General features: G+C 42.6%; 1 protein-coding gene across 5 annotated transcripts in view; it reads left to right on the top strand.

Annotated features, from left to right (window-relative positions):
- The first annotated feature begins 242 nt into the window (after positions 1–242).
- MGMT (O-6-methylguanine-DNA methyltransferase) overlaps positions 243–14,844 on the top strand; it is a 258,236-nt gene continuing 243,634 nt past the window's right edge. The window contains exon 1 of one of the 5 annotated variants that reach the window (XM_042459837.1): positions 243–331. Coding sequence is in view for 4 of the 5 variants with exons in the window: in XM_042459834.1 (XP_042315768.1) it covers positions 3,250–3,315 (66 nt within the window). In the remaining variant the exon portion in view is untranslated. Of the gene's footprint in view, positions 332–2,906; positions 3,055–3,185; positions 3,316–14,844 lie in introns of those variants that run through there. The other 4 variants (XM_042459838.1, XM_042459835.1, XM_042459834.1 and 1 more) reach the window with 4 other exon arrangements.

Raw genomic sequence — 14,844 nt, 5'->3', positions numbered from 1 at the left:
CTGGGTGACCTTGGGCAAGTCACACTCTCTCAGCCTCAGGAGAAAGCCATGGCAAACCTCCTCTAAACATATCTTGCCAAGAAAACCCCATGAGAGGTTTGCCTTAGGGTCCCCATAAGTTAGAAATGACTTGAAGATGCAAAACAGCAACAAACAGCTACAGGAAAAGCGAAAGTATTGCGTGTGCGTGTTTTGGTTATTCCCTCTTTGAGGAAAAAGGCCTACGCGCGGAGCATGCTGGGAGTTGTAGTCCGCCATCTTGGGAAAAGACGAGCGTCTATGAGCGTCTGAACTACAAGCCCCACAAGGCCAATCGTCATTTTCCTCCTGCGTGAGTATTATTCTTGGTTTATGGGGGGGGGGGGGGAGAGAAAAACAATCACTCACTCATCCACACTGCAGAAATAATAAGGTCTGAGACCACTTTAACTGCCATGGCTCAGTGCTATGGAATTCTGGGAACGGTAGTTTGTTGTGGCACGGGAGCTTTGTGGAATTCCCATAGTCCCATAGCACTGAGCCGTGGCAGTTAAAGGGGGGGGGTCTCAAACCGCATTGTTTCTGCAGTGTGGATGCAGCCCTTGCAGCACCTTTGAGACTTAACTGCACGAAAGAAGTTGGAGGCTTAGGCTGCATCTGCACTGCAGGATTAAATGTGGTTTGACACCACTTTAACTGCCACGGCTTAGTGCTTTGTAATTCTGGGATTTGCAGTTTTGTATGATATTTAGTCTTCTCTTTCACAGATCTCTGGAGCCACAACAAACTACACATCCCAGTGTTTCATAAACCGGAGCTCTTGCTGCATCCGCACTACAGAATTAATCTGGCTTGACACCACGTTAACTGTCATGGCTCAGTGCTATGGCATTCTGGGAATAGTAGTTTGTTGTGGCACCAGAGTTCCCTGACAGAGAAAGCTAAATGGCTCACATTTTCCCAGAATGCCATAACATCAAGCCAGGGCAGTTAAAACCGTGTCAAACTGTATTATTTCTGCATTGCAGATGCAGCCCATGGCAGTTTATGGATTGTCAAACTGGATTATTTCTGGAGTGCGGATGCAGCCTTAATCTGGTTCCTCAGAAAAGTTTGTACTAGAACTTCTTTTGCACCCTTTGCTTCAGATGCTGGTTGTTGTTGTGGGCCTCCAAGTCATTTTTGACTTATGGGGGCCCTAAGATGAAACTATAATAGAGTTTTCTTGGCATGTTTCTTCAGAGGAGGTTTGCTATTGCCATCCTCTGAGGCTGAGAGAGTGTGACTTGCCCAGGGTCACCCAGTGGGTTTTATGCTGGAGTGGGGATTTGAACCCTAGTCTTCAGAGTCATACTAGATTATTTCACACTATACTCTTATTGTGCTGTTATTCCATTTTTAACTGCTCTGGCTGCCTCCTGTTGCATTCTGGGATTTGTAGTTTAAGGGGGACATTTAGAATTCTCAGCCTGAGAGCTCTTAGGCCTCACTGAACTACAAGCCCCAGGATGCAACAGGAGGCAGCCAGAGCACTAAAAGTAGAATAGCAGCACTATAAGAGGGTAGTGCAGTGATGTGGATAGTCACATTCCCAAACCACAACAGTGGTCCCCAAACTGTGTTCTTTAAGAGACTTTGGACTTCATCTCCCAGAAGCCTCAGCCATGTTGGCCAGTAGTCTGGGATTCTGGGAGTTGAAGTCCAAAATCCCTTAAAGAGCACAGTTTGGGGGACCACTGCACTATTTTAGAGGCTTGTCATCTGAGGAAGTAGAAAGCTTATGCTACGTTTTCTTTTGCACGGTTAGCTTCAGATGCATGGATGCACCTATCCAACTGGAAGCAGATATGCCTCTTTCCTCAGAAATCAGCTCCCTCTGCATTCACTGGAAGGTGCAGGAAGGACCTTGGGTTGCCTCAATTTGGGGGATAGTAAAAGGCATCTCCAGCACTTAGTATGCAAAGGGATCTTGTAGCACCTTTGAGAGTACAATAACTGCAAGAAAGAAAGCATGAGCTTTCGTAGACTTAAGTCCACTTCCTCAGATGTCTTTGCATTGTTGTTGTGTGCCTTCAAGTCATTTCTTACATATGGCAACCCTAAGGCGAATCTATCACTTGGTTTTCTTGGCAGCTTTCTTCAGAGGGGGTTTGCTGTGGCCAACCTCTGAGGCTGAGAGAGTGTGACTTGCCCAAAGTCACCCAGTGGGTTTCCATGGCTGAGCCAGGATTTGAACCCTGGTCTCCAAGAGTTCTAGTCCAACGCACCACGCTGGCATGACATCTAGGATCAAGTCTATGATACCTCATGCCCCAAGCTTCTTTCTTCCAGTTAGTCTGAAAGGTTCCATACTGTGTATAAACTGACCTTCAGCTGTGTGTGTAAGGTGTATACTAAACATAAATGAATTTTATGTTTAGACCTGGGTCCCATATCTCACAATATTTCCCAATGTTATCTGCTGTGGTTTGGTTCCAGGAACCCCTGTGGATAACAAAATCCACGGATGCTCAAGTCCCATTAAATACAATGGCATAGTAAAATTGTGTCCCTTATATACAATGGAAAATCAAGGTTTGCTATTTTAAATTTATACTTTTTTGGAATATTTTCAAGTCATGGATAAAAATTTGTTCATAAGGAGGGCTGTCTGTGTATGTTCTGGAGGTGCCTCCCCCTCAGGAGAATTCTAGAAATGTGGATAATTTAGGCTTCCTCTTCTAATCCCTTGGAAACACTCTTTGCATTTTCTTCTTCTCCTGCTGGTTTATACTTTTGCAATTTTCTTATCCAGGAGGCATGCTTGGACTCTACCTGCTGACCAGAAAACATGCCCTGACTTGTTTCTTTGCCCTTTAAGAGAGCAGCTCCTCTGGTTTGCTCCACCTCCTGATCCTCCCTCATTTTTAACCCTAAATCTGGTCCCAAACAATACTTTCATTCTTTCTTCTCTTCTTAAAACAGCTTTTCCTCAGCTTGCAGGTGAACCCTGGTTCAAGGCCTTTTTATAGGCTGGGGAAGAAGGGTTGTCTTCTCTTATTAGAAGGGAGAAAAGGCTTGTAAAAGGAAAAGATGGTAAGTTGGATCATTCAAACAGTCTGTGGATAGCACTACCAGGCTGCAGAATTGATGCAGTTTGACACTGCTTTAACTGCGTGACTAACCTATGAAAAGGTTTTCTGAGACAAGAGTGTGACTCATCGAAGATCACACAGTGGGTTTCCATGGCTGAGTGTGGATTTGAATCCAGATCTTTGGAGTTGTAGTCCAATGCTGAAACCACTATGGTTCCTCCAATACTACCTCTCTCCCAGGCCTGTTCACCTACATTTGTTGGTAAGCATGCTTTGAAGCGAATTACTCGAGGCCACTGCCACGCTGAAAAATTAATACAGTTTGATACTTTAAATACCATGGTTTCTCTTCAGTTTGTATAAATACCATGGCTACATTCTACAGAATCCTGGGATTTATAGTTTGGTGAGACACCAGAGCTCTCTGACAGACCAGGCTAAATACCTCACCAAACTCCGAATCCCATGATTTCACAGGTTGGAGCCATAACAGTTAAAACAGTGTCAAACTGCATTGATTCTGCAGTGGGGCAGCAGCCGATTAGTGAAGGTTATGAGTTGGTTTTGTTACAATTGCATAGACCAAGTTAATAAAATTGTAAAAAAAGGTTCACTTCTAATTTAAATTCCATCTCCCTGCTTTGTCTCTGGTGTTCAAAAATATGGATGGGAAAGTTTTTATGTTGGACTGCAGACAGCTTGTGTAAGGCATGATTTGAAATAACAGTGTAAAAGAAGAAAAGCTGGATATCAAGCAAAAATATGCTGAAGTCTCCTGGAGGTTTGCAGATGAATTATTTGCTGCCTTTTGGCAAGGATGATAGTGCTCAACCTGTCGTCCACCCCACCCAGCATGAAAGGATGGGTGAGCCAGCAAAGAAGGCTTTGTTTGCTGCTTTTGGGCTGCTTCCTCACTACAGAAATAATCCAGTTTGACTCTGCTTTACCTGCCATGGCTTCATGTTGTGGAATACTGGGAACTGTAGTTTGTTGTGGCACTAGTGCTCTCTGACAGAGAAGGTGTGAAGACACACCCAACTAAAGGTGGTGGCAGGTTTGGGTGTGCAATGCCGGTACCCTGGTGAGATCAAACTCTTTACCCAAAAAGGCTCTAAAGCTGAATGTAAAGTTCAAAAGGGGGGGGAATTTAATTTAAAGGACAAAAATAAAGAGTTTTCTCCTCCCCAGCTCTATACAAAAGATACTTTACAGTTTCAGCAATCTTCAGGGTGTCATCTTTCTGGGTCTGATGTCGGTTTGCTCTCCTCACTCAATGGAGCTGGTGCAGGGTCTTTCAGCTCCTGAATTCCTCTATTTTCTTGCTGATGGTAACTAACTTGGCTGAGTTGGTAACTAAAATGGCTAAATACTGGTAACTAAAATGGCTAACTTGGTAACTAAAATGGCTAAAGTGTAAGAAATGCCCTTTCCAGCTGTCTGGGTCTGTTTGCCACCAAAAGACAGCTCTCTGCCTGCTCACAGCAAAGACTGCTCCAAACTAAAAACCTCTAGCTACAGCAGAGCATGCTGGGAAAGGGCAAACCAAACCTGGAAATAATGCAGGGGATCCTACAGCTCCTCCCACAACTAATACAAAGAACTTTTCCTACACTAAACATACTATGGCCTGAACCAATGTGAAAGAAAATGCAGCGGGAGATTCAATCAGCCCTGGCAGGACATCACAGAAGGCTAAATGCCCCCCAAAACTACAGTTTCCAAGATTCCCTAGCATTGAACCAGGACAGTTAAAGCAGTCTAAAACTGGATTATTTCTCCAGTGCATTTTGGACCTGGGTCACTATATAGCTTTACTAATGGTGGCCTAGGGTTACCTGAATTGAAATTTTATTTCTATGCCTTCCAGATCAATAATGTCACTCAATTTTTTCATCAAAAAGACAGACCTTTATGGACTGCCTTGGAGCTAGATCTGGCCTCCCTTGGAGAGCTCAGTGCATTTTTTCACCTTCACTGGGGAGGGCAGTCTGTAGAAATAAAAATCCATATTTATATCATACTCTCATGACCTGTAAAAAGCGGAGACATATTCTTGCTCCAGTCCCTTCACCAATTTGTTACCCATCCCCTGTTTGCAGTGCCTGACAGGTGGGTTTGTTTCCATCCATGGTACAGCAGGGGTGGGTGGGGTTATGGTGAGAGACGGTAGACCCAGGCCCTTTCCCCCTTCAAGCCCTCTTGGATGCAACTAAATCAAATTGCATCTTTTTTAGCTCAGATTGTTAGGAGGTAGGAATTTCCTCGCTTACTTATCTTGTTTGAAGGCATATGTGTAAATGCAAATTTCTGCAATAAAGGTAAAGTCACAAAAATATATAAGTGGATGCTAGATGAGACTTTTGACTGTGGGCTGCTAATAATAATAATAATAATAATAATAATTTGTTTTATTTATATACCGCTATTCCAAAGATCATAGCGGTGAACAGCAAGTAAGCTAATTAGCAAGTAAGCTAATTTGCCCCCAACAGTCTGGGTACTCATTTTAGCGACCTCGGAAGGATGCAAGCCTGAGTCAAGCTTGGGCCCTTTTGCTGGTCTTGAACTCACAACCCTGTGGTTTTGAGTGAATGGCTGCAGTACAGGCATTTAACCACTGTGCCACCAGGGCTCCCTGCTACATAAAGTAGAGTGGGAGGTGGACTTAAATATTCAAATGACATTCAGAGTGGCTTAAAATTTGGAGCACTTCCCCAAATAAATCCAATTCATTTGCCCTGGAAGAAACCACCCTTAAAGTTGTGCATAGCATGTACCTCACACCATTACAACTGGCATGCGTTACCAAGAACCTCACTTTGGGTTGGACCGGATGCCCCTTGTGTAAGATTTTCATACCAGCACTTACCATGGGGTAAGCGCTGGTAAAATGCGGGTAAAGCACCAAGTAAGCATGCATGTGTGAAAGCCTGACGCACTTCTCAAATGGCAGGGAAACTTTGCATTCATAGGAAATTGCTGCTCTGTGAACGATTCAAGGACGCTAGAGCTGAGGGGACAATTCCCTGCCATGTGAGAAGCGCATCAGGCTTTCCTACACGGGTGCTTCCCTGACGTTTTACTGGAGTTTTATCAGCAATTACCCCACAGTAAGCACTGGTATGAAAATCTTACACAAGGGGCATCCAGTCCAACTTGCTGTCGTGCAGAAATACACAATGAAAGCATCCCCAACAGATGACCATCTAGCCTCTGTTTAAAAACCTCTATAGAAGGAGAGTCCACCACATTTGGAGAGAGTGTGTTTCACTGTCAAACAGTTTTTACTGTCAGGAAGTTCTTCCTAATGTTGAGGTGGAATTTCTTTGTTATTAACTCAGTTGTGTGGAGGACTGAGGCAGCTGGGCGCAACCCCCACCAACCAGAGGGAGGAGAAAAGTGAGTAAAAGAGGATGAGATTGCTGCTTCATACATACTGTTATGTTGAACAGCTGAGGAAGTGAAACTGTGAAAGAGAAGTTCACTTTTGTGGAAGAGGTTGCTTCTCATCTCTTTCTGCCTCCATACAACAGCACTGTAGCTCAGAAAGGTGAGCTACCCCCATTGCTTGTTTGCAAGTTTTCTAATACCCCATTTAGAACTCAAGAATAAGGGGTTATTTACATGTTTTGCAATACAACTATGTGAATAATCTCATTCATACATTCCCGATTTGTTGTTCACACTATTTATTTTATCAGAACTGCATCTCTGCGTATCTCTACAAGTTGTGTTGCTCGTACGTGTCAGCACTGCGGATAAAGATGGAGTAAATGATGTGGATGTATATAAAAGAAGATCAAGACATACAGAGTTTCATCCCGGTTTATCCTGGATCTATCTGCATCGGTTATTCACACAGCCAACAATGCAAATCTTGCAGGAAAACTAAAAAGCAAGCAAGCAAACAAACAAAAGCCCATGGCTGTGCAGCTTTTTTGGCACACCCCCCTTTAATTGGGTGCATTTGAAATTCATGGAAACAAAAGATTCAACCCATGTTCTACAGGGATTATTTACACCTACTGTCTGAATAACCCCCAAAAGATTTCAGGAGGCTTGCTGGTTGGGTGAGATGATCTCTTCATTCTGTGTTACAGGGAAGAAAGGCTTGCCCTTTTACCTAGGGTTGCCATAAGTCAGGACCTCCAAACCGGGACAAATGTAGGACAAATGTAGGACAAATTTTTCAGATGTAGGACACATTTTTTAAAATGGAGGACACGCGAAAAAATTGATTTTTTTTTAAAATGTTGATCTAAATGCCTATTTCTTAGGCATGATCAAAATGGAGGACATTTGGCCATTATTTCTAGACAGATGTCAGAAATGGACTTCCCTTTCTGGCAAAACACCCCCGACCTCCATTCCAAAACACACACGACAGCACATTTGGGCATTTCACATGGCTTTACTTAACATGGTAATCTCTTGCATCAGAGGCTTATTCCATAACCAAACCCCTTGGGTTTAACACTTAGCATGGTTTAACATGGCTATGCATGTTGAACATGTCAAGGTGGTTTCACTGTTCTTGCACCAAGTGTACTTCTCAGAAGTGTGTGTCAAGGGACTTTGGTTTTTCTTCACTGCGCATGAGTTTGTAAAAATCACAGCAATTTACATTGACCAGGCCTCAGAACCAAAAACGCACAGAAAAGGCACTTTGGAAAGTCACACTCTCTCGGCTTCTGAAACAGTGCATGCATGCCTCTCAAGATGACCCACTCATATCATCATCATCATCATCATCATCATCATCACCACCACACTATCACTGTCAAAGTAAGGGAGACTTGTTAGCATTAAAAGCACACACACACACACACCCCAAAAAACCCCCACCTTGAGGCCTCTCTGGCCACTCACTCCTTCCTCTCCTCCTTTTCCTCCTCCTCCTCCTCCTTCTTCTCCTTCTCCCCCTCCTCCATTTGCCTGGGGGCTGGGGCGGACGGGGTGGAGGAGGAGGGTCGCGCGCGGCTGCGTGCAGGAGGCCAAGCGCCTCCAGCTTCGCCTCCTCCGCGCGGCCTGCTGGAGAAGAGGGGGCGGAGGAGGAGGCGGTGAGTGGCGTGGCCACGCGGAGAGGCAAAAGCAGACAGAGCCAGCGGCTCTTGCGTGCGGGCGCGCCACCTTCCCCCGCCTCCTCCGCCCCCTCTTCTCCTCCTCCCCGCGCGCAAGAGGCACTGCCTCCGTTCGCCTTTGCTTCTATGCAGCGGGCGGGCGGGGAGGAGGAGAAGAGGGAGCGGAGGAGGCGAGGGAAGGTGGCGCGCCCGTGCGGGGAGGCAGGGAGGGTGGTGCGCCCGCGCGCAAGAGCCGCTGGCTCCGTCCGCCTTTGCCTCTATGCTGCGGGCGGGCGGGGAGGAGGGGGGGGGGGGGCGGAAGAGGCGGGGGAAGGTGACGCGCCCGCGCGGGGAGGCGCCTCCTCCGCCCCAGGCAGGCCTCGCTGTCCTCCTCTTCCTCCCTGCCTCCCCGAGGCGGAGGAGGAGGGCAGCGAGGCCCTGCAGGCCGCAGCGACTTGGCTGCAATCGGGGGGGTCCCGGTTTTTGGGCTGCACCTATGCCGGGAGGGGCCCGGGGGGCCCCAAAACAGGAAATACACGGGTACAGCCGGGTTATGGCAAGCCTACTTTTACTGTTTAGTTGCCCCCTACCTAAACAGCTGTTTTGCTTTCAAAATAGAAATGGTTTTGTTAAGCACCCCTTTTCCAAATGCCCGAATTTTGCTCAGTTTTCCACATTTTCTCTTTGAAACGGGCTGGAAAACTGTGCCCTTAAAGAGTATTTGGTTTTACTTCAAGCCCACCCCTCCTTTCCTTTCCCAGGCATACTTCCTGTTGGTTTTCAGCTTATTTGTTTTTCCTTCTTAGCTCTGTTGGAGTTGGTGATTTTGTAACATGCTGTGCATTTCTCTGGTGGAGGAAGGCAGTGTCAGGCTGGGGCATTCAGAAGATGGAACCCTCAAAAGGAGAGCTGTATTTAAATATTGTCTCTGAAAGTTGACTTCTTAATAAAAAGGGCCCAGTAGGGTGGCTTAGAAAACAAATATGAGAGAGAGAGAGAGAGAGTGTGTGTGTGTGTGTGTGTGTGTCTCCCCTTTCTTTTAGCCTAGTAAGTTTTGTGGAACCCTCTTCAACCTGCCTCCTCCCCGCAAATATTTTGTAATCAATTCTACCTTTCCAGAATTGTCTTTTCATGAAGACTAGTTGCCCCTAAAACACACGCTTTTCATGACATATCTGTACAATTTGTCGTAATTGCATAGTAATAATGATGATACAGTTTAAAGCGATTACCATTATTTGGTGTATTAGTATTCATCTGTCTCCCTAAACTTTACATAGTTATATATCTACTTTATTTAGGACAGAAAAGTAAATACTGCTAACTGATACAGTTACCAATATTAACATGGATTTGTAACAGCCATTATATTTTCTGCAGGAGTTCAGAAAGTGATAAATGAAAGGAATTCATATTTGATAGACAAGACAGCTGTGGCATAATTTTCGTTCCATATCTGCCCTGCCCACACACATAGCAGAGCTTCCTGGTTTTTCAAATGACAAGGTTTCTTCAGGTGAAAGGAAATGAACCCTCCCATCATCTTTTGCCTACCATTGCCATGGTGCTTCTTTCCTATCAAAGATCAAGTACTAGATATGGAGCAGTTTCTATGGGAGGTGGCACATGGACTTATTTGGTTACTGTTATATGCAGACTCCTTTCTAAACATTAGGACCCCATTCAATACATGTAAATTACACACACACACACACGTACATGGAAACCAAAATCCAAATTTCTGACGTTTGCCATCCTATCTACTTTCGTAAGCTATACTTTGTTTCTGCAGTGAAGAGTTTGAAGCTAAAATTGGCTTATCTTCCTCATGTTCTAAAAAAAAAAAGAAGAGGCAACAACAGGAGCAATAGGAGCAGGTCACTGCAGAGTATTAGCAAAGTACTAGTCATCCCTGAAGTTTGGTTGTCTGACAGATTTCTGACCTCTTGTGACTGAACATGTTTAATTGTGATTTAGGTATATCTCAGAATCCTTTGGAACATTGTAGTGTATTCTGGGGTGTATACTTAGGGAGAAAGCCAGTGCGTTGTAGTGGTTTGAGTATTGGACTAGGATCCTGGAGACCAGGGTTTGAATCCCCCCTCAGCCATGCAGACTAGCTGAGCCCTGGCATGACTAGTGGTCATATTCCTTCCATTGCCTCCATGTGTGAGAAGGAACTCTGCATGAAGGCACCCTAGGCCAATCGGTCTCTATAGGCACAAAATTCATAATTATGCCAAGTCTGCAGTCAGATATGTGGCCTTCATCAGTAAAAGATTTGGTCCCTTTATCTGCTCTCTTATACTAATCCTTATCTTATACAACTTGTGTATCCTTCATCCAAAAATCGACAGTCTCGATGCTCTAAAATGCATTTTTTTTCATGGATGGCTGAAGTAGTGACACTTTTGTTGGCTGATGGTTCAGTGTATACAATCTTTGTTTCATGTACAAATGTATTACTGTTTTTGTATAAAATTACCTTCACACATATGTGTATATGGTACATATGAAATATAAAGGAATTTAGTGTTACACTTGGGTCCCACCACCAAGATATTTCACTATGTATATGCAAATATTCCAAAATCTATTTTAAAAAAATCCGGAACACTTCTGGCCCGAAGTATTTTTAGTAAGGGAGACTCAACCTGTATTTAGCATGTATTTTTGGTTTGTTTTTACCTGCTGTAAGTCTTCATGTGGCTGGTTGGATATGTATAACATAACCTATCTTGACACCAGTTTTTGTGAGCTTGCTTAGAAATTCAGTCTTAATATACTGTGAGAAGGAAGGAGGAACATTAAAAAAATGCAGTCTTTCCCCCCCTGTAAAAATGTAAATGAGAGGTGGTTTTTTAGGTGATATTTTCTGTTACGTAAGAGAATGTACAATATCTTTTCATTGTAATTCCTGGTCTTGGTATCCTTTTCTTTTAATGGTTGCTTTATATTTTCTTGATGCATAAAGACTTTGAGGAGAAAAACATAATTTTCTCTGTTTTAATAATACTGATATCCTAATTAATTAATTAATTTTGCCTGTTCTTAGTAAAGTTTCAAAACCAAAGATGGATTTTTCCAAAGCAATATTCTATGATTATGCATTGCCTTCATCTAGTAGCCAAAAGTTCTGAAGGTTTGGTTTGTTAAAAACACTGCACCTTTGCACAGATTCCATCTTTCAGAACAGATACATATTTTAGCATAGCTTACGAGTGTGAATAGGTGTACTTACCAGCATCAACAACTTTTTATCTGCAGCCTGAATGATCCATGACAAGTTAATTACACTACTTATGCAGCAACTGCACAGATGCTCTATAGGAAGCAGCAGTAGTAGTTGTACTGTAACTTATGTTTCTGTGGCTACTTTATCTCCTGATAACTCCGTAATTAACTTGTCACCACTGTTTAATGCTTAACGTATGTAGAGAATCAGTTAATGGCATCACTAAAGCGATAGTAGCCTGAAGGAGAAGCTCATGCCCACTGGGAAGGCTATCAGGGATTGCTTAAACACAAAACACCCGGGCCTGACCTGGAAAGGCATTAGGAAGCTTGTTCATTAGGATGCTTTGGGTAAAGTGTTTAAAAACATTATTGATGCAGACTCATCTAGTATTCAATTGAAAGCACAAACTTTGGAATCACAGTAATCTCAAGCTCCAAAGGACAGAAATATAATAAATGTGTTTGACCTAAGGTAGCTATGTGGAAGTAAATGCTATTTTGTTAAGTGGAATTTGCCACAGAATTTATCTCTGTGGCATAGTGGTTTGAGTGTTGGATTATGACTCTGGGAACCATAGTTCGATTCCCAGCTTGGACAGGAAACCCACTGGATGACCCTGGCCAAGTCACATGCTCTCAGCTTCAGGGGAAGGCAGTGAGAAATCTCCTCTGAATAAATCTTGCCAAGAAAACCCCATGATTTACTTTATGGTTGCCATAAGTCAGAAAAGACTTGGAGGGAGACAATGCACACACAGGGGCATGCATATGATTCTATTGTAAATGAACTATATAGTTCCGTGGAAATAGTTCTTTTTAACATTACTGTGTATGTTACTGTACAGTTAAGAATGTTGTTCTCTCAGAACAATATAAAACTACTCCTTATACCACTCTGGAGACTACTAACGTAAAAGATGACACCCTAATGCACATGTTGAATGTTAAAAACTCAGGTTATACAGTGGTGGTTTCTCTCAATTAGATCAGAGATGAATCATAGTCTTGCGGGAGCAAAATACTTTTTTTCCCCTCTGTGCCATTTTCAAGAGTAGTGAGCCATTCTGGTCATGATGCAGTTGTTTTATACTGACTTTCTGCTTCTTGCTGGAAAGAACTTGCTGTCCATTAAGAATGATACATTTGCATGTTCTGAAGAAACCAATCGAACAAACTGTATCATAGATGGGTAATCGGTATAAATTCTGAACCGTGTATTTGTGAATGCATCATGTACTTTTAAAGATTTCCCATGTTAGAATAATTTCCTGTTTGTAACACTTGTGTAGTCAGCAGACTATCCAATGCAGTCTGTATTGCCCATTCCCAGAAGTCGAAGGGTGAAACTGAATGCACGTTCTACCAATAGCACAACTCGTAAAAGCAAGCACTTGTTAAATCTATTTGTTTTTATTATAGACATCGATCTGCCAGTCGCAATAATGCATTTATGGACATTTTTCTGCAAGCACAGCGCTGGTGGCAGTTTTTACTGACAAATTGAGTCATATGGACAGTAGTTCAAAATAAGCTTACTTTATTGACAAATTGTGCAGTTCTGTAGTTCTCTGAGTGTTCTTAAGATATCTGGACTGGCAAAGAGAATGTAGCAGAAATTCAGGACAACAGGTCTAATTTTTTGAAGGGTAGTATCTATAAAAGTGGTGGAGTGACTAGCAATGTTTCTTAGTTATTTCTCTTCTTGCAAAGTTTTTAACTATAATGGGTTTTCAGGTGCCACATGAATGAGAATTATGTGGGAGATAATGGCGTCCAAAATTGCATTCCATTTCTTTTAAAATACGTGCAGTAAATATGGTGCAGGCTTGCAGTTACGTTTCCTAGGAAGTTCACAAGAGGATCCTCCAAAGCTAAAAGTACTTCTGAAGATTAGAGAGAATTTAGAAGCTTGGTCTTTAGCAGTCAGAAAGAGTGTTTCGTTGTATAGTTACTCTGAAGGCCTTTTCAAGGGACTTCAGCCTTGAGAATATTCATAGGCTGAAACACATTAGACTTTTTACCTAATAAACACCATATGTCATAAGGTAAAATGTAAGTGTAGTGAATTTTCTCCGATACCTCATGAAAACTACTGGCAACAAAATATAAATGGTAGTATTTCAGAAGTTAGTGTATTTAAATATCAGTTTATATAGTTAGCGCTCTGTATCCACAGATTCTTTGTTCATAGTTCCAAGTATCCACGGATTGAAAATAATAACCTAAAAGTAAAACTTGATTTTGCCATTTTATATAAAGGGACACCATTTTACTACGCCATTGTATTCAATGGGACTTGAGCAGCCACAGATTTTGGTATTCATTGGGGGGGGGGGGGGGAGAGACCTGGAACCAAACCCTGTGGATACTAAGAGCCAACTGTATTTAAAACGATGAATGAAGGAATTCATCAAGACAGAAGACCTAAAGAAAATATCAGTTTTCTCACTCTTGGAGACGAAAAAAATATTGCATTGCTCAGGTTGCATCTTGTTCATTGTGCAAGGAGTGTACATATTCTCTTATTTCAACCAGTTCTTACAGGAATTAATGACTGCTATTTTGTAAATCATGGTGCTGACTAATCAGTTGCCATTGTAATGGTATGTAGGTTGACTTAATGTGGCTTAGATCAATCATTGTAAAATGCAAGCAGTGACATCAGCACATCAGTACTAAGCACATTCAGCAACAATGTACTGCTCTAATAGTTCTTGAATAACTTTGTTCAGTGTGTGGAAAAGTTATCTATCCTCATTTTCTCTCAGTGCAGGTAGTCCAATTGAAGATTTCACATAGTAAGGTAAATACAGACTTCCGAGAGCCAGAGATTTATGAGAGGTTAAAATGCTTGGCCATGGAAACCACTGGCTGACGTTAGGCAAGTCACACTCTCTCAGCCTCAGAGGATGGCAATGGCAAATCCCCTCTGAGGAAATTTGCTTTTAAAAAGCCTATGATAGGTTTTCCTTAGGGTTGCCATAAGTTGGGACTTGAAGGCATGCAACAACAGAGTCAACTATTAAAGACCACCCCCAATCTTTTTGAGACTTGTTCCCCCTTTTTCCCTTGTGGATTTCATTGGATGCTTCAGTGAAATCTAAGTAATTAAAATCTTAATGGTATGTGTGACAGAGCCATTGAGTCTTCCCAAATACCAAAAAATTGTAGTGAATGTCTAAGTAGTTGAAATAATATTTAAAGTCAGTGCAAGAGGCTTTTAAAGATACTGTAAATTAACCACCTATTATTTCATCATTACCAAATGCTGTCAAATATCACATGAAGGAAATACAACTCTACAGTTTTATTATGGTTTCATTTGTCAATAAAGGAGAAATAATGAATATTGTCCTGTAGCCCAGCTGTGCACTTTACTTGCACAATAGATTTGGATAGACCTATCCACCTGCTATAACCTTACCTGTATTATTTTACACTGAAACACAGTCATCAGGTCAGGACCGCCCATGACTCTATCTTGCTTGTTGCTA

The sequence above is a fragment of the Sceloporus undulatus genome, chromosome 3 (assembly GCF_019175285.1).
Source record: "Sceloporus undulatus isolate JIND9_A2432 ecotype Alabama chromosome 3, SceUnd_v1.1, whole genome shotgun sequence".
Lineage (NCBI taxonomy): Eukaryota > Metazoa > Chordata > Lepidosauria > Squamata > Phrynosomatidae > Sceloporus > Sceloporus undulatus.
Note: the sequence above shows the minus strand (reverse complement) of the source record. Positions and strands in the feature narration are given on the sequence as shown.